The 27,060-nt window shown below is 39.9% G+C and overlaps 2 protein-coding genes across 12 annotated transcripts; one reads left to right on the plus strand and one right to left on the minus strand.

Annotated features, from left to right (window-relative positions):
• The first annotated feature begins 79 nt into the window (after positions 1-79).
• tej (tejas) lies at positions 80-2,330 on the plus strand. The gene is made up of 8 exons (XM_002050845.4): positions 80-393; positions 453-1,043; positions 1,105-1,275; positions 1,328-1,450; positions 1,509-1,588; positions 1,652-1,802; positions 1,863-2,084; positions 2,147-2,330. The coding sequence occupies exons 1-8, from the start codon at positions 202-204 to the stop codon at positions 2,255-2,257; spliced, it is 1,641 nt and encodes a 546-aa protein (XP_002050881.2). The 5' UTR covers positions 80-201; the 3' UTR covers positions 2,258-2,330.
• A 567-nt stretch (positions 2,331-2,897) lies between these two features.
• On the minus strand, positions 2,898-26,506 carry Ih (hyperpolarization activated cyclic nucleotide gated potassium channel Ih). Of its 11 annotated transcripts, none has more exons than XM_032436684.2 (15): positions 24,585-26,506; positions 15,327-17,222; positions 12,068-12,245; positions 11,245-11,483; positions 11,009-11,172; positions 10,789-10,925; positions 10,587-10,724; positions 9,025-9,120; positions 5,655-5,804; positions 5,497-5,573; positions 5,123-5,434; positions 4,953-5,047; positions 4,805-4,893; positions 4,175-4,491; positions 2,898-4,102 (listed from the first exon to the last, which is right to left on the minus strand). In XM_032436684.2, exons 1-15 carry the CDS (start codon positions 24,653-24,655, stop codon positions 3,967-3,969), a joined length of 4,095 nt encoding a protein of 1,364 aa, XP_032292575.1. In that variant the 5' UTR covers positions 24,656-26,506; the 3' UTR covers positions 2,898-3,966. The 11 variants fall into 11 exon arrangements, with proteins under 11 accessions (XP_032292575.1, XP_032292573.1, XP_032292574.1 ...); XM_032436682.2 differs by having other exon boundaries at positions 10,587-10,739; XM_032436683.2 differs by having other exon boundaries at positions 10,587-10,739; positions 12,080-12,245; positions 24,585-26,503.
• Between the last annotated feature and the right edge of the window lie 554 nt (positions 26,507-27,060).

Here is a 27,060-nt window from a genome sequence, read left to right on the forward strand (position 1 = left end):
CACAACAAAACAAGCCCAATTACTTACATCCCATCATAAAACATTTTTATATTCTAAAAAGAAATTATCAAGTGCCGTTTTGTTGACAGATCGCCTATGCTGTCATCAGCGTACCGAGCTGGTGCCAGCGCAGCCAAGTTCAAGCACGCGCTAATATTCTAATGTTATTTTTCGCAATTTCAAGTAAAGTAAATCTGAAAAATGGACGAACAGGGGCTTTTAAGTTACGTTAAAAAAGTGATACACTCGTTAATTGTGTCGACGCCGGAGCGTGTAACAGTGGAAAGGCTGAAGCGGGACTATGCCAACGAAGAGGGAACTGCCGTGCCATTCAAAAGGCTCGGCTTCAAAGACATTGAGAGCTTTTTACACTCCATACCAGACACTGTTGTGGTAGGTTTTGAATTTACAGTCGATAAATGCATTTGTTTAGTTATGTCCCTTTTTATTAGTTAGCAGGATACGGACCGATGGCGCAGGTATTTGCCAGGCGGCACGCCAAGACCGCGCACATCCAAAACCTGGTGCAGTGCCAAAGGAGACCAAGCAACAGGTCAAGGAGCCGAAAACCTGTAAAACCAAATTATGGCTATCCCTCGCAAAGATCCGATCTGGTGTTTGTGAATGAGCCGCAACATTCGAACAACAAACGAATTAACAACAATCAGAGCAGCAACAACTATGGTAATCATAGTAGTAATCGTCAATCTCGGTCCTCGGCACGTTCCAATTCCTCTTATAAACACGTCGAATCCCAAGCTCAGGGTCGAGCATCTGCTGGCGCCCAAAGGAATTTGGCAAGAGAGACAAACCGTATGATTAATTCTTTTCAAAATGTAACTATTGCCCACGTTGATGAGGACTCTTCGAGTGAAGAGAACCATTTGGAAATATATGTTGAGCAGGGCGAAATAGAAGTCAACTCCAATAAAGCTCCTGTGTTGGACAAACAAGCTGTGGCCGAAAAGCCAAAGGAACGCCACAAGGAATATCTATCAACTGATGAGGGCTGCGATGAGGATGCCATTCCAGCGTATGCTGTGGCACGTAAAGATTCGGCAATCATTAAATATTTGTCAATTAAATGATATATATCAATTTTAGGATGAACGAGTATTGAACTACAAATACACGAATGATGCATCTTGCGTCAATCTGGTGAAGGTCGAGCCAAGTGTGACAGCCAACACTCGGCCAAGTTGGGAAGAGCCATATATTGAATACATCTCCTCGGATGATGGTAGTGAATCGGATGCCATTCCTGTTTTTGCTGTGGTAATAATTTGTTGTACCTTGAAAAACATTTTTAAAGCAACATTTGATGCAGGACGAGCGTGTCATGAGTGTGGAGTATCCCAAGGAAGCAGTTCGCTTTGATCATCGCTTGCCCAAACGAGATGTTCACAAGAAATTCAAATTGGATGATCGCATCGAAGTGCAGCTTGTAACGGTAGCTAATACTATAAATTATTCTAACTCAATGTTGAGTTTCTAATTTCTATGCTTAGGTGGCAAGTCCGCACAACTTTAATTTTTGGCTGCACGACGAGGAATACGAAGCATACAAAAACATGTCGGAGAACATGCAGTAAGTTTTCCTATAATACATAATTGAGCATAGTTCGATCTACATTATATCACTTACTTGCAGGCGATTCTACTCCAATGTACATGAGTTAAAGTACACCATACCATTATACCTAATAATGATAGGCCATTTAGGTGCTCTGCACTTTAGGGGCACACTTTGGCAGCGCGTCGAAGTTTTGAATATTAAGACGGGTAATAGAAAGAACATTGAGGCGAGTACTTAAATTCGGTCTTATAAATGAGCATTAATAGTTATTTACCTCGTTTTAAAGGTGGAACTGGTTGATACGGGCGAAAGATTGTGGATCTGCCACAGTGATCTTAAGTATTTGTGCAAGGAATTTGCCCACCTGCCGCCGCAATACTGGCCCGGCAGACTGGCCTGCGTGACACCCAGGCAGGGCCCAAGCTTTTCGGTGGAGGCCAGCAACTACTTCTTCGATATTGTGTCCTATCGCAGACTCTATGCTAAAATTGAAAAAATCAACGATGCTGTAGGCTAAACCTTAAATATTAGAATGCACTGTCTTACTCATATATACCTTGTATTTTATAGGATGATACAATCACATTGATACTGGTTGATCCGGATGCCGCGGCGCACACAAAGAACATCAACGTGGCACTCATCGAGTCGGGTTGGGTGCGCCGCTGCTACAAGCCTTAGCGATTGTATCTTTTTATAAATTGTCATTTGAATAGGTCAGAAAGTCACAAATGAATTGACTGTGAAACTGTTATTAATTATGATTTTGTTATAGTATATAATTGAATATATTCGTAAATGAAACAATTCGCGTAGTGTTATGTTAAGGCAAACGCTGTCCTTCTGCTTTTCATTTATTTAGTTTACGTATAATAAAATACTAAGTTACCATAAATCTTCGAAACAATTGCTGTTGTCTTACGCTTGATTTATGTTGGAAAATAAGATCAAACAAAGACTACGCAAAAGATCTCGCTCGCAACTAAATAGTATTTGTTGAAACGGAATTGCTGAATTAAAATAAAGGTTGTTGCAATAAATACATTATTTTTTTTTTTTCATTTAACTGAATCGTTATAACAATTCCCTATAAAAGACAACATTATCTATTAAATGTAGTTGTTCGTTTTGTATATATGTTTGTTTGTTTGTTTGTTTGTTTTTATGTATGTATGTTGTGTATATAGTCAATGCTTTATGTATGTTGCTTTTGCTGCTGCTGCTGCTGTTGGTAACCGTTGAAACGACGGCACCCTGAGGTTTTCTTTTTTTTATATAATTTTCATTTTATATATATTTTTTTTGAGGCTGCTCTACTACGTTGTGTCAGAGTGTGTGTTGGTATTCTATTCTCTTCTTTTCGTTTTTTTTTTTTTTGTTGTGAGTGAAAAACTAATAGTTCAACTACTAATGCATTTCGTTAAAGTTGCTTCCTTTTTTTGTTTTTTTTTTTTTTTGATAATATTGTATTTTGTTTTTGTTCTTCGTCGTGTGCACTCGTATTGCTGAGTGTTGTTTTCATTTTGCAATGCGTATTTAAATATGCTATATAATCGCAATAATACATAATTCTTGGTTTGCTCTTGAGTACATAATATAGCTACGCGCATTTATATTCCATTTGTTGTTTTTATTTTTTTGGTTGTATGCATAACGTAACGGTTTTCATTATATCATAAGTTCATGCACGTGTGGGGTTGTGTGTGTGCGTCTGTCTGTTTGTCTGTGTGTGAGAGAGTTTTGTTAGTAGTAGTAGGTCCATAGGACTAACACCTATTCACTTCGTTATCCGTTACAATATCGTGGGCATAAAACTTATCATGTAGATTTACTACTTATATATGTATGTGTGTTGTAAGTCTGCGTCTGTGTGTGTGTGTGTGTGTGGCCGTGTCGTGTCTGTGTGAATGCTTTTAACTGGCTGCTGAATTTTATCGTATAAGTTATTCATGTACTCATTTTTTTTTTTAGTTTTTCATTTTTTTTTTTTTCGATTCTTATATTAAAGTTCATCACAGTTAGCGGAGCTGAAATTATGAATAATTATTGAGGACATTGTTGTGTAATACGTTTACTATCTCTTTTGTTGTTGTTGTTTTTGTTGTTGTTGTTGCTGTTGTCATTTTCTACTAAATCGCAATTGCATATATATGTAGACTACCGTAAATTGATTCATCATTTTGCTGTACTTTTTTTTAGGGTTTTCTTTTTTTACTAATTATTATATACGCATGTGTGTGTGGGTGTGGGTGTGTGTGTATATGTGTCTGTGTGTGTCCCATGTATGTGTATTGTGTATTGCTATTTGCTTTTGTTTTTCGGGGACTGCGAACCGCTACTCAGATGGTGGCTCGATGCACGCCGATTGGGCTGGTTGTGATGCCTCAGTGTCATGGAGTATTTCCCTCGAACAGAGCCCGGAACTCGCCGCTTCGGGGCCGTGGCAGGCCCTCGCGTATCGTTTGCACCGGCTCAGCAATGCTCGACTCAGACCCATGCAGTAAATTCTCCTTGAGATCCATGTCACTAGAAGCGAATGGAAAACAAAATGTTAAAGGAAAAATCATGAATTAACTTCTTTACGGCTGGTAAACTTACTCATCCTTGCAGTCGTCGGCCTCGGCGGCCAATGCATTGACCACCGCCGTAATTGTATTCGATTCTGGATTGCTTAGTTGCTCGTCCTTTTGTTGCATTATATTCGGATTTTTGCCAATCTTGTTTAGCCGCTCGGCAGCCACGGTTTCCATGGTCTTGCGCATCAGCGGATACTGGTCCAGAACGCAATTGAAATGATCCACGCTCAACGAGAATAGATTGCAATAGGTTTCGGCTCGCACGCTGGCCACCCGGCGCGCATTGGTCAGCAAACAGATCTCACCGAAGTAGGAGCCGTCCGATAGCGAGGTGGCAACCTGTTCAATACACAAAGATGCCCTGTATTATTATGTGCTTAGGCAACACTGGTGGGCAGGGCTGCAAGTCGACTTTGAACCGGTTCGACAGTTTCACTGTGAACCGAAACGTGAACGAACCACCCCGTTAGAGAAATACTGAACCGAACCACATCTTATTAAAGTGGTTCGGTTCAAATCTAACAACATTTGAAACCAGCTTCACAAACCGTATCGAAAAAAACAGAGAGTTGTTTTGCACCGTAAACCGAACCAGTGCCAAATTCGTGGTACATTTTTGCAGCCCTGCTCGTGCGGAAAATTCAATACAGACCTCGCCGTTGGCCATGACAATGTCCACAACGCCCTCCTGTATGAAGTACATCTTTGTACCGATCGTGCCCTCCTTTATGATAATATCACCTGAGTGCGAATACAATTTGGTTAGAGCTAATCTTGATGGCTTTCGAAATTCAGATTACCTGGTTGGAAAACTTCGTATTTCAGTTTGGTAACTACGTCGGAAACAAAATTCGAATCGGCATTAGCAAAAAAAGGCACTGACGCCACGAGGGACCTGCGAAAAGTTATCCAATAATTATACAGTAATGTTTGGGGAATAACATGGGAAACATTTGTGTGGGTTGTTAACCTGCAATTGTAGTTGATGACATCCTCGCGCAGTTTCTCGCTCAACTCGCCAAGTATCAACTCTTCATCGAAGAATTTACCCTGGTACCGATGCTCGAAATATTCCGTAATGCGTTGCCGCATATCGCGCGGCAATTTGCGATAGGCCATATACTCCTCCACCTGTTTGACCTTCTCGCGATACTGCCGCCGGCTGGAGTCCAAGCTCTGTATTAGATTGGTCGCATGACCAAGGAACAATGCATAACATGTGGCGCCCGATATCATCGAGAGCATCGTCAGCCACATGTCCGTCAGTGATTGTGGCGGAAATCTGAAAGTCGAATAAAACGTCTTATTTGATTGATCAAGAAGATTCGAAATCGTTCAGTTTACCTGCCGTATCCTATGCACAGCATATGTGACATGGCCTTAAATAATGCCCATGAGTATTGCTCCAGCCAATATGATTCCTAAAAAATGACCATAGTTTAGATGAAGTTCATTTTTATACCGATAATATCGCGGCATATCGTAATATTCAACACGCATACCTGTAGCTCGTTGATGGATACCCAGGAATTAGATGGAAAACCCTGTAACATTGGCACCAAGAACTGCAGACAGCCGCTCCAGTGTCCGATTAAGAGCATCATGCAAATTAAATTGAAGATCCTCATAAAAACCGAGGCCATATTGAGGAACTGCAACCAGAGTTATCAATAAGAGTGCACATCAAACGAAAGGCCAGCACCGCACTGTCTATACATGTGTGTGTGTGTGTGTGTGTGTGTTGTATATGTGTGGCATGTGTATGTGAGTGTGTGTGTGTTTGTGTGTGTTACATTTAAATATACGACAAACCAAAGTATCTCAAGTAAAAACCAAAACTTCTTTTCAATTTGAAACTTTTTTGTGGCTTCATCCAAAGAGCAAAACAAAAACTACGCCAAGCCACAGCCAGAAAAGCAACCAAAATAATATAATTAAAAACAATAATAATAATAATAATAATAATAATACAAGAATATTTGTGTGCTGTGCAGCGGAGCTGGCAGTTTATGCCCAATTCTCAGTCACAGTGGCGCCGAGAAGTATGCAACACTTTGAGCTCAGTTCGGAATAAACTGCCGCACACACACACACGCACGCACGCACACGCATATATTAGCTGGCTCTATATATGTATGTATAGATGCAGACAGTAGAAGATCGCTATCAATCAGTATACAATTGGATAGTATAAGAAATAAATATAAGACAATAAAAATGATACATATGTGAGAGTCTAATGTTAGGCAAATATACAACAGTGTGTGGCACAACCTGAGAGAGCAATGAATCAAAACCATTTCTACGTAGTTGTTTTTTTTTTTTTGGAAGTTTCTTAAATATTTTTTAGTGCAAATCAGCTGCTATTATGTTACAAGTGCTCATCTTAACTTTAGCTCAGTTTCAAAAATAATTAAATACTTAGCTAAACGAGTGTGAGTGTGTGTGTGTGTGTGTGTGTGTGTGTGTGTGTGTGTGGGTAGTACGTTTAAATATACAGATATTTAATTATGCTCACTAAGCAGTTCAAAGATTCAAGTTGTTGAAACTGTTATTCGACAACCAAATAAGCGTTTTATTTCTATAATTTTTGTTTTCTATTTTGTTCTCAGTTGTTAGTGCTACGTTTTCTGTACAGAGTTTAGAACAAAAATCAAAATCAAAGTAACAAAAATATAAGTGAAAACCCATAAAGCCATGGACAGAATTATAAGAGTACAAAGTTGTACCGTTGTTTTTCTTGTTGTTTTTCATGTTGTTGCTGTGAGTAGCTGTGTGTTTGTATATGTGTGTGTGTGTAAAATACTTTTACGGAATGTGCCAGCTGATCGACTGAGCTCTTGGCCAAAATTTACACAGACTTACGAAACGAGGAATCGCCACGCGAGTCATTGCTGAAATCTTTGTACAACAGATAAACAGACGTTGAAGAAGAAGAAGAAGAAACAAAGATAACGCAACGTAAGCCCATAACCAAACCAATTAACAAAAAACCAAAAGAGAAAACCAAAAACAATAAACAAAAACCAAAACATTTAACAAAACATACTCTTAAGTTGGCAACAGTAGCAGAGCTTTATTAGTTAAGGCTGTTGTTGTAGCAAATAGTAGAGTAGAGTAGAGTAGAGTAGAGTAGAGAGTACAGTTAAGTAAAGCGTAGAAGAGAGTAGTTGTAGTAGTAGTTGTTGTTGTTGTTGTAGAATAGGAGCAACAAAGCGCACGGCGCAAATTGGCGCCAAACAAAAGCAAAAGCATTGATTACGATATCAGACGTGTGTTGTTGTTGTTGTAGTTGTGGTTGTAGCAGCTGAATACGATATTGAATTGATAAGAAAAATGCGCTAGTATGCGGCAAATGCAGTTAAGCGTTTTTGGCACTCGCCCGCAAATGTATGCTATACAATACGTTCAAGACTTTATGTGTTATGTTTGCAATTAACTACTTAATATATATCGTATCAATTATGTAGTACAGTGTTCGTGTTCGTTGTTGTTGTTCAATTAACATTGAAGTTCGCGGCAATGCACTTGTTGCAGTTGTTCTTGTTGTTGTTCTTGTTGTTGTTATGTTGTTGTTGTTGGTGTACTGTGAGCCGAGTGGGTGCAGCATTTTGAGCAAAAAAAAAACAAAGCTTACGCAAAAGCAACGGTACAAACAACTGGCCGTAACGGTTCTTTTGTTTTCAGCGATTGTACATGAGAGCGGAGGGGTGAACTTGTGTTGGACATTTGTTGTTGTTGCTGCGTTATATACAATTCATCAACAGACTACGATTATGAGATATATATTGTTTTTTCTTTTACTGGCAAACCAATATCGTTTGCATGTTTATCGTAAGTATTTGCCGAAGTGTTAAAGCAAAAAGCATTGAACAAACTGTATAAAAACTCTTTTGACGTTTTCGATAAAAACATGTGTTGTTGTTTGTCATTCGCATTCGAATTCGAATTCGCGTTGATTTAATATTGCCATCGATACCTAAATATTGTGTCTAGATGCAATTCACAGGCGTTGTTCAATACTGTATATATACACTGCGCTAACTAAAAATAGTTTTGAAAAGAAATGAAAGAAGAAAAAAAAATAACAAACTAGTAACTAGAACGAAAACTAAACTTTGGCTAAATAGTTATTGATCTAGACATGCTCATGCATGAAGTCTACTTCTCTAATGGACAGAATATGTTCGGAATAACTTATCTAAGGGCAAGTTTGTACTCAGCTTAAGAATGATTTCAGCTGCAGACAGACTAACAAATCGGACATGGTTATATTTCCCTTGAGCTCTATATAAAATGATTGACATGGAGTTGAATATTTCCAAAGAACTTCTACATCAATCCACACACAGTGAAGTGCATAAAAACCAGCTTCGATTTGACCGAAGTTCTCATATTGTTGTTACATTTCTTTCATATTATTTTGTTTCTTTTTCTTTTTTTCATTATAAAAACTGCAGGCTTTTTTTTTTTTTTTTTTTTTTTTTTTTTTTTTTGATGCGTTAAATCAAGAAATTATGTATGTATATCAATCAATCAATCAATATATGTTTATAAAAAGGCAGTCTTAGAAAATTTACAGAATGCACGAACGAACATTAAAATCAAGCAAACATGATCAACGAACAATCGAACAATCGAACGAACGAACCAACGAAATATGCACTAAAACTCAATTTTGGTTCAATCATATCTCAAAAATGTGAGGTTATGTTGCACCAATAATACATAATTATAATGTCAATCAATCAAGGCTTTTTGTTTTTGTTTATCAAAAATTGAATTTGTTGTTGTAATTTTTTTTTTTTTTAAGTGTTGATTTTTATTTGATAAAAATTTGAAAGATGTTTTGTTGTTGTTTGGGTTTGTTACCTTGAGAATTAGGTTGCTTTTTGTCAAGCCATCTTTGTCTTTTCTGTGCATTCTCCCTCTGCGATCAGCACTTTTTTTCTGTAGATTCTGCAGAATCTAAAACCATATATATATACACAGGTATTATAGGCCCTGATTTAGCTAGGTTTTGTGGTTTGTTAATTTAAATATTTGTTGTTCTTATTTCTTATTTGTACTTTTTTTTTTTTTTGTTATTTAGTCTGATTTCGAATAAGCAAATTTTATTTTTTAATTATTTGTAGTATGCGAGCGAGAATTTCATTCATACTTATATTATACATATATATTTGGTTTGCATAAAGTTGACAGTTGTTAAATAAATACATATGTATATAAGCATAAAACAATAAATTCGAGTCCAAGTTAGACAATGTTCAAATTTCTGTTGTACTCTTATCATTTTATTTTCATTTTTTGGGTGACGTTGCGCAAGAAAGTGTTGTGTAGAAAAAGCATTTACCAACACTTGAAAAAGATGTTTGAAATGTTTCTCATTTGTGGCACTTCGACTCGGAAAAATAAGTCTTTAAAGATTTTGTTTTTGTACATAGTGCAATGAAGAATTGGTTTTTTTTTTTCAGTGCTCAAAAGTCAGCAAGAAATGAAAACCGAAAAAATTAAAAACAATTTTCAAAAAAATGGAAGAAAACAAATCAAATTTCAAAACAAAGATTTTGACTTAAACAATTAACATGAAAATAGGCAAAAGAAAAGAGAAAAGAAAAAACCATTCCCCCCGCGACAGAGCGAAGGTTCAAAGCGCGATATATTGTGAAAATGTTTTGCGATTTTTGTTGGGGTGTTCTTGTTGTTGTTTTCTTTTAGAGAGAGGGGGAAGGGTTGGGGGTGGGGGGCAGCTAGAAGGGCTCGGGGAGTTGGACTTGGAGCGCAGCGCAACACAAGTTGTTAAACAAACATTTGCAGATATACGTATGTGAAATGTACAAATTTCTTGATGTTGGGCATTTTTGTACAGCATGGAATTGGGCACAGATATGATTGGGGAATTTGGACGCATATCAGTACAGATACATATAAGTAAAAGATAGAAACAAAAATGATAGCACAAAGAGAACATTATTCAACCGAAATCAAAGACACAGCCATATAACAAATGAAAAGAGGTTTAGATTTTGAACATATTGCGCGCCCTTAACATATTTAGCATATTTATAGATTTGAATATATATATTCCCTTTGAGCTTGTACAGAATGAGAGAAGAGTGAGCACTTTGAACTATATAGACAACTCTGAAAACTGCTTTTTACTGAACTGTACTAGACCTAAGATTTTTCTTAACTTTTGTGTAAAATGTATTGCAATGATTAGGGTCAGAGATTTGATTGCGAAATTAGAACTGATTTGATACGAAATAAAAGTGAAATAAAACTGAACGCGTAATCGAAATCGAAATCGAAATTCATGTTATGTACTTATCAGATATGATCAAAATATATATATATATATATAAATATATACATATACTGGTTATGCAAAAGAAGAGTTAAGAGTAGTTGGAGAAATGAAAGCGTATACTTACATAGACCTCCTCCCATTGGGATACGTAGCGCACGAGACGGGAGAGCCGGAGCAGGCGAACTAGGGAAAGTAATTTGGCTAGACGTAGGATGCGCAGAGCGCGTCCGGCATGCAATATTTGAAAAGAATCAGAAAAATCCTGCAATTTCATAATCTTAATCAAAATGTTGCGTACTGTTTGTCAAACAAATACATGAACTTACTTGATTGAAAATTAAAAATATATAATCTAATGGTATCGACGAAATCAAATCGAGAAAAAACCAGGTTCTTAAATAGTGTTTAGCTATAAGCTTTGGATCCAATATTACTTGTTCAGCGTTGTCTTGTTGCATAATTCCTATAATTGGATATCGATCGATCGATTAATTAACAATTTCAATTCCACCTGTATATTAAATAAGTGAAAAGACTGTACATTACCTGTTCTAAAATTGACTACAATATCTATTAAAAAAATAGTATCACTTAGGCAGTTGAAGGCAATCCATCGTGTGCTCAGATCATCGTTGAAGAATGATATTGCGACTGGCAGGATAATAAGATTTGCTACTAATAATAAAAGCATGCAAAGGTCCCAGTAAAACCTGTCCGAAATCAACGATATATGGTATATATATAAATATATATGTTGCATAGAAAAAAATCATGTGGCATACCTGAATGAACTGCACGGGTGTATTACCCAATGCCCGGAAGTTTTCTGACGTATGCGTTCTTTGACCAAGGCCTTGCGGCTGCCAAATAATTTCATGGCCAGACGATTGTCTGTCGGCTGGAACCATGATTGCAATTGACTTTTTAGGAAATTCGCCGAGACTTTTTCCGAGACTATCGGTATATTGGGCATTGGCTCCTCTTTCGGAGTGCCGTACAACGACACATCATCAAAGTGTACCTGTGTAAATTAAAGTCAACATGGGAAGACCAAATAATCGATTAGTTGTTACTGATTCACAGACCGGCGGTGCCAGCTGCCTCAATTACCAAAGTCGGAGTGAAATGAGTTATATATGTATCGTATCTATATGTCACGTAATGCTATATACTAGATGAATGATGGTCTCATATCAAGGCTGCAAACCATTTCGAGCTCGAAATATGCTAAGGAGCGAAACTTGAAACCAAACCAATTGCCTGCATCGAGACTCGAACCAAAACGATATTGGCTTGGCTTCATAACAAACATTAATGCATACAACTTTGGAAATATCTAAAAATAGATGCTAATTTTGATTGGAAGTTTAATTTTAGACCGAAACTGCGTTTTGGTCGCCGTACAGGCAGCTATAAAATAACTCCTTTGTTTCGTTAAAAAGGTTTGAAACCAAATCTGGCTAAACGAAGGTGTAAAACCAGGCTTACGATCCCAGCCACACGACAGGCAATCGGCACGAAATGTTAGCCGAACCACTGTGAACTCCGTTTGGTTTTGGATTGGATTTGCAGCCCTGTTACCTGTGCTACATGTACAAATAAAACCTTTGCTCTTGCCATTTCGGTTCCTTGGTCGCATATTAGCAGCGCCTCATCATCGAAAGCGGTGACCAGGGAGTCGGTGCAGGTGTTCTCAAATGAAATGCGCAAGTCGTTCTCATTCACATTCAATACGGAGCAGTAAGAGCAGCGCACCGATTCTTCGCTATCGCCGTTCAGCAGGCTGTGGGAAAGATGAAAAACAAAACGCGTTTGCAAATTAATAAATAAATATTCTATATATATATGGAAGCAGATATCCCATAGATATCTGTAGATATCTGTTGTTACAAGTACACGCCTAAGGTTAGCCAGTGAAAGTTTATTGTCGATTTAGTTTAGTTTCGTTTCGTTTAGTTTTTTTTTTTTTATTATAATTCTTATAATTGTTGCACACGCACAATGCACAGTCGCAGTGCAGTGGCAGCATCCAGTTCTCACCTTCAATTCGGTGATTGTCAAGGTCTTTCCCGACGCCGTCTCCGTCGCCGTCGCCGTCGCCGTTGTCTCTGTCCGTTGCGGAAATGTTGCCCTATTGGCACACGAAATCGCGTGGTCTGTGTGCGCTCTGCTGTGATGGATGTCTATTGTTTGGTAAAGTAGACGCGTGCACTGTTCTGTTCATTTACTTTTTTTTTTTTTTTATTTTTATTTGAATTATTTTTTCTGTTATTTTTTTTTTTTTTTTCGTTGATCTGTTCACTGTTCACACTCAATTGAGTGTAGTTTTTAAATGGGAAAGCTTCGTTTTAATTAAGCCTGTTGAAGCTGATTTAATTTAATCATCGCTCGCATTAGCCTAATGAATTTATTACGAACGAATATTATTGTTGTTGCTATTATTATGAAGTATTATTATTAGTTCCTTTGAAATGGTAGGCACTGTAAAAATAGCTACGCCACAAATCGACGCCGTGCACCAAACAACTACAACTATTTCTATATATACATACATATATGCACATGTATTTGTATACACTGCCAATCGGATAACTGTTATCCAGTCATATATATATATATATATATATACACATACAGTGTGCAGTTTGGGTTTCGGCTTTGATTACGTTTCTTGATTTGTGGTTTCGGTTAATTTGTTTATTGAAACTTGAAACGTGTTGAAGCAGCTGTTTTCACTGATTTGACGACCGTAACTGAATGTTATCGTTTTTCGCGTCTGTTACATATACACGCACACAGATATGCATATGTAGTTGCCGCTCTACATATACCGTAATTTATCACAATTCAGTTATTACAAGCCCGCTAACCGAGCGCAACTAAGTCGCGGCGGCAACAGAAATGCGCCGCCGGCAAACACTCCGAACAAGCGGCCGCTTCTCGAATATCGAATCGGAATGCCGAACACCGAACATCGAACACCGAACGTCGAGTTGCGAACACGACGAGCGCGCATCCGATTCGGTATCGAAAACTTCGTTCGTTCGTTTGTACTTTCGTTAATTTCGACTGCTTTCGTCGTGAGCGTCCTCCAGTCGGTTTGTTATGTTTGATTCGTTGTTTGTTTGTTTATTTGTTTGTTTATATTTTGTTTGCAGGCCTTACCTCGACTTTCAATTTGTGGCAATCGATTTAAGTGCGGCGCGTCCAGTGCTGGGCAGCATCGGAATGCCGAAAAGCGTATTTGGCGCCTAATTAAATAATTGATCAACTGACACAAGCGAGCAATTTTCTTCTACTTCTTCTTACTGTTGTTGTTGTTGTTGATTTCTTACATTGCGCTGATCGTTTCAATTTAGTACTTTTTTCAAGTTTTTCTTTACTCTTATTTATTTTTTGCTTTGTAAGTTATTTTGCAGCCTGTTGCCGAGGCAACGTGATAACCTGTTCTGATGCTCTCGCGATTGCTGGTTGCACAATAAATAAATAGAAACAACATTTGTTGCGTTGCGTTGCTTTTTAATTGATTTTGCGACGAACAGCGTCGCAAATTATAGCTCGACTATAATTTGTAGCTGTTCTTCAAAAACTTACGCCAATAAAAGCACATAAAAAAAAAAAAAAAAAAACAAACACAAACAAAAAAAACTATAAACAACCGAACGAAAATTATCTCTAGAATTTATGTAAATGAATTGGTCTAACGGGTTGCCCCCAGCCCGAGCTGGGAGGCTAACAACCACAACACGGATTATATAGATGGAAATGTGGAGACGGCGACGGGTGACGGGCGACGGGCGACGGGTTCCGACATTGTTTTCTCAAGTGACAATCTAGTGCAATAAATTATAGATTTTTTTTCTGTTTCATAGACGACGAGTCACTGGGAAAAGCAAATGATTATGATAATGGCGCAAAACACAATGGCAATCGCAATCGCAATCAAATAACAATCAATTCCTCGTATCAATTTCACGGTCATCCATTTTTTCACTGGGCGATCTCGTGATTGATCAGCTGCTGATTGATCCTGATCCCGTTCTCGATTGATCCTGCACTGTGTCAGGCACTTTTATTGCGATCGGGTATTTTCTCTTTTTTTTTTTGTTGTGGAACGAAGTTCACTGCGCGCGGTTTAGAAGCTCATTACGCGGCCAGTGCCTGGCCAGTGTAAATCCCAGACTCAAACTCAGACTCAGACAGAGGCTCGCAGACGGCATTATGCAAATGTGGCTCGATAAGCAGCTAACAAAAACCGGTAAGAAGACATGAGACGCGCATTTAACGACGACAACAACAACTGCTTGTAAGAGCGCTCTAGGAAAGCGTGCTCGACCAGAATATGCCCTGTAAACGCCTCAAAAAGTCTTCAATTTTGAGTGTTGGAAGGCATCCAAATAATATTCTGGATCTGTGCATACTATACGAAAACCTAGCTATATAATAAATTTGATATATCTAGCGCTCATAATTCTCGAGATATGATTAAAATCATCTAATCTGTATATCGATACTTATCGATGCTGCGCTAAGGAATTGAGTTATCGATTACTTGAAATAAACATGTAAAATAATATTGATCTGCGCGGACAGACAGCTGTAAGGGTCGACAGACAGACGGACATGACACCATCCATCTGTTACATACAATCACAAAAAACCATAATGCCCTCTCACATGTTACAGGGTATAACCACAGGGTATTACCACAGCGACGACAACTTTGCATGCGTAATTCGCGCAGCAATTGGAGCGTCGCTCTCGTCTCCAGGTCCGGCCAAGACATTGTAACCGGGCAACTGGTTGACAGCTCAACTGGTTAATGTGCTTGATAAGAATAAGAATTGTAAAAGCGAATACTCACCGCTCGCTTAGCTTGCTCTTGTGCCGGCGTATGTGCCGCCGATTGAAGCTATTGGTGCACGACGTGGACGTGGCCCGTGCCGGCGGATGGTGTACACCAAAGTTGTGCTGAAGCTGCAGCGATTTGAGTGTGGCCGGCGCCGTGGACGCCTGACCGGCGGCGCCGCCGCCAAGACTTCGCGTGTGGCCGTGCGCTTGTCCGTGTCCCACAGGCACTCCGGCGCTGGCTACTGTGATCGTCGACTCGCCCACCGGCTCATGGGCCGCCTCGGAGCCCTGCTGGGAGCCGTTGCTGGACGTGGAGTGGTGCGTGTAGTCTGTCGGCGCGCTCAGCTGGCGATTGAACTCGGCCTTGCGCCGCGTCAGATCCGTCAGGCAGTACTTATTCAGATGCCCGTTGCTCGAAACGGAGCTCTTCGGCGATTGTGTGCTGTAGACGGCGTGTCCCTGTCCCTGTCCGTGACCGTGACCCTGTCCGTGGGCATGTAGCTTGTGGCAGGAGTTGCTGCTGACGCTAAGCTTGTTGCCGGCGCTGTGCAGCAGATTGTTGCAGTTCTTGCCGCTGATCTTGGCCGCCAGCGAGTGCGGCACCGGCGGACTCTTGCCCGTTGTTGGTATCGTGTTGCTGCCCCCCCGATACTCCTTCTCGTCGCTCTCGCTGCGCACCGATGCTCGATATGCGGGAAACGTCTTCGTCTTGCCCTTCAGCGAGCCGTTCAGCAGCAGCTGCTGTTGTCGTGCCGCAACCGCCGACAGGGCCGGCAGCTGCTGTTGACGTGCCGCCGCTGACGCTGCTGCCGCCGCTGAGGAAGAGGATGAGGCTGAGCAGCTGGCAGCTGGATTGGGCTGTGGCTGTGGCTGCAGCGAGTGCTTCTTCTCGACCAGATACAAGTTCAGATACTTGTCGCCCGGATGCAGCGAATTGTCGGAGACGGCGTTCGACTTGGAAATGATCTGACCCTTCTTTTTGGCGGTGCGCGTTTTAAGCGATAAGTTGCGCAACTTCTTGGACTGCTCCTTGATCTTGTTGGTGCGCAGAAATGACGGACTGTTCGCAATGCACTTGAAGATGTACGTCTGATTGACCAGCTGCTGCTTGTCGCTGCCCGTATCGTAGTCGCTGCTCAAATTGAGATTGAGATTGAGATTGGTGAAGTGCGGCTCCGATAGCTGCTGCTCGCTATAATGGCTCTTCAGCAGGCCACCGGGCGCTGCTCCAATAGCGCCGCCAGCTGCTGACGCCTGATCCTGTTCCTGCTCCTGTTCCTGTTCCTGGTCGCGCCCGGATGCTGGTGCTGCACTCAAGCTGCGCGTGTACTCGTGACAGGCATCGTAGAGAGCCGAGTGACCGCCAGTGCTGCTCACGCTCTGCGTACCGCAGCTGACCGGACTGTGGCTGTGCGAGGGCGCCGGATCGAGAATGCGCAGTCCGCTGCGGCTGTCGCTGGAGTTCTGCTTCGAGATGCCGATGCTCGATAGACGACTGCTGCTGCTGCGCTGCCGTTGCGCGCGCGGCTCATCAAGCCCCAGCTGGGCCAAGCCAGCGGCGCCTCTCAGCAGCGAGACGCTGTCCCCGTCCCGATCTCTGTCCCGATCTCTGTCACGATCTCGATCCGGCGGCTCGCCGCGCCGACTGCGTGGAACTCCAAGGCTGCCGCTGCTGCAGCTGTGCTGATCCGCCGCCGGGCTGGGACTGGGACTGTTGCGCACAGAGGTCGATGCCGAGTACTGCGAGTGAACGGGTATGGGCCCAGTCGACGCCGCCGCCGCGGAGTTCGTTCCCGCCTGTGCGTAGCTGAGGCTGATCAGAGACTGACGCACCAAGTGCTGGTGCGAGTGCGAATGCCGCTGCTGCTGCTGCTGCTGATCGTCGGGGCACAAGTTGTCTCGGCTGGCGCTACAAGAGGCACACACAGGGAGACAGGAGGATGAGAACCGGCTAAATGATGCAGAATGAATGGCGATAGACGCCGGCAAACACACAAATTTAACTATTTGAAATTGGCAAAGAATGTACAGCGGGGTGCGGAGTGCGGGGTGCGAGGTGCGGGTTGCGGTTGCGGGAGATCGGAAAAATGAAACTGGACAGAGGCTACGCTAAAGTGAGCAGGAAACGGTGTGGAAATTACGCCCGGAGAGACACAAACGTATAAACAAAAGAACTTGTTAATTATAAATATTGATTGTGCAACTGTCTGTGTTAGTCCATGTGAATGGGCAAGGGGTGGAGAAGAGGGGGAGGGGGGGTTCGAGCTCAAGCTACTTGTGAGTTCATCATATATATATATATATATATATATATATATAGATATATACATATGATACAATTTATATACAATGGACTCGAGCTGGCGACATGCTCATCTGCTTTTGATCGCGCGAAAAATTGAACTAAATTAATGTTTAGAAACACGCATGGCACTCAGATAAAGATACACAGCTACAGATACAACTACAGATATATATATACGTGTAATAAAGGTCTAGACGAACGTGCACACTGTGCACATATCAAAGATATATAGCACAAGCCGAGGCCCTCCCCCTTACCGGCAAATGCATCTGAGCGGAAGTGCTCTAAATCAAATTTTTCCAAAAAGCTACCGATAAGATAAGACGGCGACAGATTGCGCCGAACATTAATGTATTATATATATGGCCTAGGGTCTGGTCCAGGCATGCGTGGATAAAATGTAAATGCTTTGAGAATACGTGGAAGCTATTGATAGAAAGGGCATATAACCTTATCGGATACTTAACAAGAAAAAAAATCATTAGACAAGAAACGCTTTTAAATAAATTGATGAGTGCTACAGTCGGCAGTGCCCGACTAGGAGATACTCTGAAGCCAGGCCACATATCCGAAATGTGAAATATTCATAGGGATCCCAGTTCAAATCCTAGACTAATGTCTCGATCTAGTCTATTGTCTAGCCGAAACTCTTGTTGGATAACTCCATTTAAAAGTAATAGAAATTTTCAAGGGCAAATTGCGGCCAGTGCAAATAGTGCTCAGCACACTGTGCCCGCTGGACTGGGGAAAAACTATTTAAAAATAAAAAAAAAAAAATACTCGATCTATACAAATGAATATATGCATTGTGCATAATTCTGTGTGCGAACAAAAGAAAGAACAACAATTCAAAAGCTTGCCCAATATTTATATATGCGTAGAACAACGCTCCACAAACACACACACACCCACACACACACACAGATACACGCACACACACACATGCACGTATGTATGTTTATTCATTTGTATCTACAAATTGTGGCGGGGGCATTCGAAAGGCGGCTGCGTTGGGCTCTGTTTCAGTCGCAATCTCAGCCCGTTTGGCACGCAAACCAAACGGAGCATTTCCAAAGCGAAAAGAGCGAATATTTTGATGCGCCAATACAAACATTTGTTTAACATTTCCATCGACAAAGCGAGTGCAAATAAGTTAGAGTGCTCGCGTCGAGAAAGTGCCCAACTTGAAGATACCCTAGCTGAGCTCTCCTTTTCCCTTTCTCGAATAACTTTGGTGTTTAGAGTCTGATACCTATGAAATGTTCAGGGTCTGACAAATGTTGATAAATAAAAAGTCACACTAAGACTAAAACATGTGTTTTTTTTTATTATTGAGGAGTGGAGAAGGTTTTCAGGTTGGAGGGATAGTTACCTTCACTTCTGTCTCAAAATTACTATTAATGGATATATTATAAAAATGGAACAAAACATCGAGAAAAAAACTATAAACTCGATCTATAAATGGTATATGAAAAGATATGTTTCAAATTCCCGATCTCTAGATGTGTAATACCCGCAAGCCAGACGTTCACACAGACAAACAGCTAAATAGACTCAGCCTTAGCCTATTATACCCTCTTTACCCACTTGCAATGGCTACAGGGTATCCGAAACTAAAATCAATTTCACGCAATTAAGCGCTCACAATATGGTGCAGTTGCCATGCATCAAATGCAATTATCTGAATTTGAATTTTGAATTTAAAATTGTATTTCCGAAATGCGCAAATATTTGCAAATTTAATGTGCATTACCAAAATTGCTGTGCATTTGGCTGCAGCGACACGAAAGCCCTTCATCGATACATTTGCAGATGCAGATACAGATACAGATACCGATGCTGCTGCAGATACAGATACAGATACAGTTGCTGCTGCAGATACAGATACAGATACAGATACAGTTGTCGCATCGATAGTTAATCCGCTTTCAAGTTGAACTTGAGATGCGGCTCGAAGACCGCAATCAAAGGGAAAGCATCGGCTCGTTGAGTTTTATTTTTTTTTCTCTTGTTTTTTTGTTTTTTTTCTTTATTGTCAATTTGATGTCTTTTCGCATTCGGATTTGGGCTTTGAGCGCAGGTATTTCGCCGCCAAGTCAAGTGCTGCGGACGACAAAAATTCGTTATATGGCAGTTTGGCCTGCGGCAGCCACAAGCCGCAAACATCCGGCTCAAGGGGCAGGTTTAAGAGCAACAAGACCAGGCAAACAATTGCCAACCTTCGCTTGATAATTGTATTGACTGCGGCCTGCTCCAATGTCAACTTTTGGCGCATTGGAGACACAGCTCGAGTGGCACTTCGCGCGTTGAGCACGTGCCGGAATCCTCGGGCAATCGGATTTCGACATGGACTTCGACTGCGCGTAACAGTGTTGGCAAATGTCGAATTAAAAAAAGTAGCTAAATCGAGTGATAAATAATAACTTAAAAAAAGCTGTGGTAAATTGACAAGCTTGTTCAGAAGATAAGGTACACAATGTTGGGAAAAAAGCCAGAATGCCAGGCAACTGCAAGATCAAAGCCGAATTTGGCTAGAAACAAGCAAAGCTGGCAACACTTTTGACTGTGATCTATGGCCAGGGAGAGGGGGAGTTTTCAACACTGGTGGAGCGGGAGTTATCCAAATCGGGTTCGGCCGTAATTTTGGCAACATTGTTGGCTGTGATCCATGGCTAGGGACGCGAGGAAGCTGGTCAAATAAAGCTGTCAGACTGTCGATTTTCGGCTGCAAAAAAAGCTAAGTCGGCAACACTGTTCGCTTTGATCTATGGCTAGGAAGGTACGGGAGCACATAAGCTGTCAAACTGTCAGGCAATGCGATTCGATTTTCGGCCGTGCTTCTGAGACCCACTTTTAAATACAATATGACTCAATTATTAATTCAAAAGCCAATTGAAGGCATTAAGAGCGTAAAAAAAAAAAGCGTAATTGCGCCCGGTCGCTGCGGCTGCGGCTGCATTCCATTTCGTTTATCGAAATTATATCAATTTCCCTCGACAGCGAGTGCAACCCCCAAGTCGTGTATATAGCATATCGTATGTTATATACAATAAAAGCTATATACTCTCGCTAGCATATAAATCGAGCGCGTGCCGCTCATCAATTTTTACGTAGAACCCACAACACACAAATTGATCTGCTCTAATTTTACAAAAATTGCCTAAAATACACACATATATACATATATATATTAATTATTTCTTGACCTTTGCCTGGTAAGAAGAAGAAGTGCAGCAGCCAATTAAAGCGTAATGTGCATTATGCTAATATAAATAATTCTTCTGCTGGAAAATGCAAATGGAAAATGCAATCAATTCTATATGTGATACGCGCGTCAATCTCTATAACAGGCATCATGTCAATTTGTTAGTCTAAAGAACAGCGCTGACTTTGAGTGGTAATTAAATTTGCGGGGAACAACCAAAATATATAGAATACAATATCATCATTAGATAACTTATTATAGTAACGGCTTTTGTGGTACACAAAGGATAAATCTGTACACAATGTGCAATCAGCACATAATACAAATATAATTAATTAAGAGTTTTCGGCTTTTGCGGCAAAGGTCACCTACTTATACAATGGAACACGCAGCAAAATAATCGCATAAAAAAAAAAAAAGATTCATCAGATTTTTTGGCCAACAAAAGTCGCTTCAAAGCGCTGAACATTAATTATTGTGAGCGTAATTAGAATTGTGTTCGGAATAAATGAAACTACGTCATGCCAATTTAAAAATAAATGTCGTTGATCTTAAAATTAAATTATAGTGAGATAAAGGTATTGAAAGCAAACAAATATATACATATTTATATACCAACGTGGAAAAAGCAAGCTTTAACATGAAATTACGGCTATCTCTGGCAAGCCGAAGATGAAATACCCTTGCAGACTTGTGTTGCAAAAGTGTAAAATGGATTTTTTGAAAAACAAAAAAGTAAAATGTACTTAATTTTCGACTGATCATTCCTATATCATTTTAGCTATACGATATAGTTGTCCGATCCGGTCGAGTACGGTCATAAAAAGAAGAATATATGCAAAGCTGCAAACTGAGCAAAAAGTTTGTATAGAAACTATATCGAGTTGGATGTTGCTATTGATCAGGAATATATATATATATACATTATTTTCGGAAAAGTCGCATGTTGCATGACATAACTAAAAACAACCACTGCAAGGGTATAACAACGAGCAAATACATTGGTTTTATTTTACATATTGGTTTTTATATCTGGGTCTGACGAGCACATATATATATATGTATATGGTATGTACATTTCAAGTGTTCATATTTGCATGGAAACACATTACAATACGATATTAAAAATAATAAATAATAATAATAATAACAATAAGCAGGGCATAAATATGCATTAAAGAAACGATAGTAGGCTAGCAGAGTGCTTTTTTTGCAACTATAAATTGAACGAGAAATATTTTGCTTTATATTTATATTTTTATTAATTAGCTTGCATTGGGAAAGGGTATAGCAAGTATAGCAAGAGTAGCAAGTGTTGTGGGACTTTCTGTAGCAAGTACATAGTTAGTACATAATTAAGTAGTAGCAGTAGTTGATTTAGTAGTAATAGTAGTAGTATAAGTTGAAAGGTAGTGGCAGAGAGAGAGAGAGAGAGAGGCAATTGGAAATTGTGAGTACCTTCAGTAGTACGCAAAAATTGGCTTCCTCAGCGAAATACGCAACGGAATCGTTTTTTGGAACGAGTATTTCACGCTGATTCTTTCGATTTCACTTTGTTTTTGTTTTCAGATTTGATGCGAAACTTGTTTCGCTAGCGCTTCTTTTTTTTTTGGATTTGTATTTTATTTTATTTATTTTTTTTTTATAATTTTTTAAGTTTTGCTCTTTGTCAACTTTTGTACTTTTTAAGCAAGTTTTCTGTAAAAACAACAACAACAATGACAAACATAATTTGAAATGTACACATTTACTTGGAACGAAACGAATCGAAACGAAACGAAACGAAAGAACAACTGAAACTGAAGATCGGCAATGAAAAGAATAGAACACAACAAAGAAAAAAGGCAACGCAATCGGATTCCACTTGCCGTCATTCGTGTCATTCATTCTAGCGAATTACTAAACCCAATTTAAGTGCAAAAGTTTTGCTTGAGCTGAAAATCGAGGTTGTTTAAAACTGAACTAGTTCCATGGAAACCGACTGTGGCACACATACAAATAATATGCATGTATGGGTGCATGTATGTGTGTGTGTGTGTGTGAAAGTACTTACTATGTGCAGCTGTTAACAGTATACAAAAATCTGTAACTAGTTCAATTGGAAACATCGAGTTTCCTACACAAAAAGGCTAACAAAACTGTTTATCTGGCTCTGCTTGAGCGTGGGTGTGTATGTGTGTGTTTGTGTGTGCAACAACAATGATGACAGCAAGCCTTTTTATCAATATATAGACACACACACACACACACACGCACACACAAATGCATGGGCATATACAAATTCATATGCAATGTATGTACAGGGTAAACCGAAATTCGGTCAGTGCTTTAATCATTGAAGTAAAAGCCAAAGCTTCCGCTGCTGTACATGGCTGACATGCACATACACACACACACACTCACACACACACACACACGCGCGCGCGCGACTAGTAATTGAATGACGCCTGTGTGTATGCAACGCTTTTTGCACACTGCGTACAAGTGCACTCAAAGTACTTTGACACTATTTTTCGAACGGCTGCTCATTGTTGGCTGGCGCCATTGTCGCTGTTGTTGCTATTGTCGTCGTCCATTGTTGGACGCTCTTTTGGCTTTTAATCTAGTTTCGTAATTGCATTGACTGAGTGACGGATATGAATGCCCTGACATGCCCTGCCCTCCTTAACCTACTGCTGCTGTGTCCTCGTGTGGGCGTTCAATGGACGGAAATCAGTTGCATTGTGCTCGAAAAAGCCAAAAGGAAATAAGCATAATCGAAGCAAATAAGAATATTGAACGAGTGTAGCACACACACACACACACTCACACATATATATACATAGATACACTAATGGTCAGAATAATAAATACTGTAGCACGATATCATTATTGCAAATATCTGAAATATATTTGTAAATAATCAAGAAATATTCTTCTAAATTGTGCTCATAAATTGAATAATGTCTACTACTTGCATAGGAAAATCATTATGCTGTACTTATTATTTTAGCCATGAGTGTAAATTGGCATAAACAGGTTGTGTAGTGAACATATGTATGTACTTATATGCATGGACGTGCATACATATGTTATTACAGCTACAAACTGGGCCCCAAAAAGATGTTGCTCGTCTTGTGTAATTCAAGCTTGCAAATCGTAACAAACACACACACACACACACTCACACACATTTATGATGCTAGCAACAGCAGCAATAATAACAACAACAACAACAACAACAACAATGCCAACAGTTTAACTTAAGAACAAACAAACAAACGAACGAACGAACACGGCAAACAAACCAAAAAAAAACAACATAAACTAATGGGAATGCTGAAAATGAAACGGAAACGGAAATACATTCATGTAAATAATTTAAAATGTACACGTGCACATATATGTATGTATGTATGTGTGCATATGTGTGCACAGGTGTTTCAGGACGTACCAGTTCTGCTTAATTATTGATGGACACACTGTTTTTTTTTTCTTGTTCTTTTAATATTTGATGAATTATTGGGATTTAGCTCGCTTCAGGCTATGCACAGCCTCGACCTCACATTGAAACACCCACACGCACACGCATAACAAATACATGCACACACACACACACACATACATTGATACCATGCACACGTGTACATTGTGTACTGTATACAATACGTAACGCAACGCCAGTTCACGTAACGTAACATCACGTAACTATCAACAAACAATCATCAAAAACAAAATTGAATGAATATGTATGTAAGTATGTATGTTAAATAATTGCATACCGTTGGTCGTTGGTAAATGTTCCGAATGCTCCAGGACCGCTAACTCGCCGCTGTGTGTGTTTAACGTGCATTTTTTGTTACCAGCCAGCACCAACAGCAGCTCCGCATGGAAACGGTAAAATTTGATTTTTGCCGTTAGGTACACAGTTATGCCGTTGCTCCTCCTTCTCTTTCTTCTCCTGCTCCTCCCTCCTCCTCCACCTCCTCTTCGTTTTCGTCGTCGTCGCTCCACTCACAACTTGCGCCTTCTAACACACGTACACAGAGTCGCGCGCGCTTACACACACACACACACACACACACACAAGCACCCAGCTGCTGCTGCTGTTTGATTTTTTTTATGTTGCTGCTGCTGATGTTTTTGTTGTTGTTGTTGTTGTTGTTATTGCCATATAGCGCAATCCGTAACGCCTGTCGCAATTCTGGGCTTTATCATCGTGTGTGTGTTTGCTGCATATGATAATCGAGCATGCGATTGTAATTGTGTGTGTGTGTGTGTTTTTTGTATTTGTGTGTAATCTCTAACTCTCTGCCTCTCTCTCACTCTCTCTCTCTCTCTATCTTTTGCACTGCCTCCTGTTTGGAATTAACTAATACAAGTACAAGTACACGACATATAAGGGACACATAAACAAAATAGTAATTGCTTTTCGTTGTTGCTTAACTAAAGTTCTCTTCTCTTCCTCTCGCTCTATATCTCACTCACAGCAACCGCATGCTGAGCATTTCGTAATCGTTTTTAGTGTTTAGAAGCGGCTTTTTATTGTTTTACTCTTTCACTTGCTTTTAACACTGTTTGGTTTTTTTTTCTTTTGTTATCTTCCTTTGCGATCTCTGCGTGCCTTGTTGGTGTGTGTGTGTGTGTGTGCGTTTTGGTGGGTTATAGTTAGAGGTGTTAAGTAACGTAGGTTGACTGTCTAAAATATAGTTACTAAAATAGTTAACAGCACTAGTTATATTGCTTATGGTTTGGTTGGGTTTGGTTTTGCTTTTGGTTTTGGTTTCGCTTTCGAGTTGGAGTTGGAGCTGGAGTTTTAGTTGGGCGCTCGCTAAAGTTGAGTTTGAGGTTATGGTTAACGTATATGACTACTAAGTTAATATATTAATACCATATGTTGCATTTTTTTTTCTTTAGGCTCTTATTGACATTGTGTATATACGTACTATATTTGTAGATTTAGTATTTTTTCGTGTTATCTTTTGTACTTTGGATTATAGACGTCGCTTTATTCTCTAAGGGTTTCTCTGTGCCGTTATTTTGGTGTCTCTTGTTTATCTTGCTCAGGTTTTAGGTGGAGTTTTGGTGGCGATGACAGGCGGGGCGGGCGAACTGAAGAATGGTGGGCAGCAGGCGGAGAGCACACACAGTTGTATTATTATTTGATTTCAGGATCGTTTAACATATGTTTCGAATATCACAAAGAACGGCTACAATAGGGTTTCTGCCACAGAAAAAATCGTATTGCTAATATTCTGTTTGTATCTCTCTTTCCTTGTTGTTTTCTGCTCCTGCTTTCTCGTAATCGTCAAATTATTATTTGGTCTTGTGGAAAGTTGTGACTCAAGTTAAGGCGTTATGGTGTTACCGTTACATTCATGCATGGTCCGCGCCTCGGACCTTAGCTGTAGCCGAAGTCGGGCGGGTCCGGGCGTGCTGTTACGTGGCTTGTGCCGGAGTTACGTCAAGGCGCGCGTTGCAGTAAGCCCCGCACAGGTAAACATACGTAGCTATATCTATAAAAGTAGCACAAACTCGCGTGCGAGGCAAATTGGAGGCGTGTTTGACAGCGGCGATGCCGGCGGCAGCGATGTCCTTGTCGTCCTGCTGCACGTTTTCGTCGCGGCCTTTAATTAGTGCGTTAATTTGTTGGCTCGAGTTGGAGTTGAAGTCGTGGCGGCTTTATAAAAATAAATCCATATATATTTAGTTGGATTCTACACTAATATATATATATATATAGAGAGAGGCAACTACTTGGTAGTTCTGTTAGTCGTTAGGTGCGATTAATGCTACGCTTGATAATAAATGTATATATATATATATATTAATATATATATGTATATTTAATTTGATTTTGCTACATGAAGAAGACGCTTGTCCTACAAACTACGAGGTTTCCTTTAGCTATAGCTCTAGTTATATTCAGTTATTTTTCATTGACATCCAGTGTTGGACAATTCGCATAACGGCAACTACATATACAACGGTTTTTATATAAGTAGCATATATGTATAGCATATATATAAGTATGTATGTCAGTATATAACGGCTCTATATAACTGTATGTATTGTATATATTATAGCACTTTTCTTGTATATATTTATGTTAGTTGTAGCGAGGGGATTTCTTTTTTAATTAATTGCAATTTTTTGTTGTCTTTGTTGTATATTTTTAAAAGTAATTTGTTCTTGCTAAATTTTGTTAAATATCTTAAATTGATGCGCTTGCTTGTGTGTCTGTCTGTTTGGGTGTGT

Source organism: Drosophila virilis, chromosome 5 (genome assembly GCF_030788295.1).
Source record: "Drosophila virilis strain 15010-1051.87 chromosome 5, Dvir_AGI_RSII-ME, whole genome shotgun sequence".
NCBI classification, from domain to species: Eukaryota; Metazoa; Arthropoda; class Insecta; order Diptera; family Drosophilidae; genus Drosophila; species Drosophila virilis.

Coding starts and splice junctions, on each gene's coding strand:
- tej (XM_002050845.4), top strand. CDS start 202: ATGGACGAACAGGGGCTTTTAAGTTACGTTAAAAAAGTGATACACTCG. Junction 1,276..1,327: donor CCATTCCTGTTTTTGCTGTG/GTAATAATTTGT, acceptor CATTTGATGCAG/GACGAGCGTGTCATGAGTGT. Junction 1,451..1,508: donor TCGAAGTGCAGCTTGTAACG/GTAGCTAATACT, acceptor TTCTATGCTTAG/GTGGCAAGTCCGCACAACTT.
- Ih (XM_032436682.2), bottom strand. CDS start 24,655: ATGCACGTTAAACACACACAGCGGCGAGTTAGCGGTCCTGGAGCATTC. Junction 11,173..11,244: donor CACCCGTGCAGTTCATTCAG/GTATGCCACATG, acceptor GATTTCGGACAG/GTTTTACTGGGACCTTTGCA. Junction 5,574..5,654: donor TATCCATCAACGAGCTACAG/GTATGCGTGTTG, acceptor GTCATTTTTTAG/GAATCATATTGGCTGGAGCA.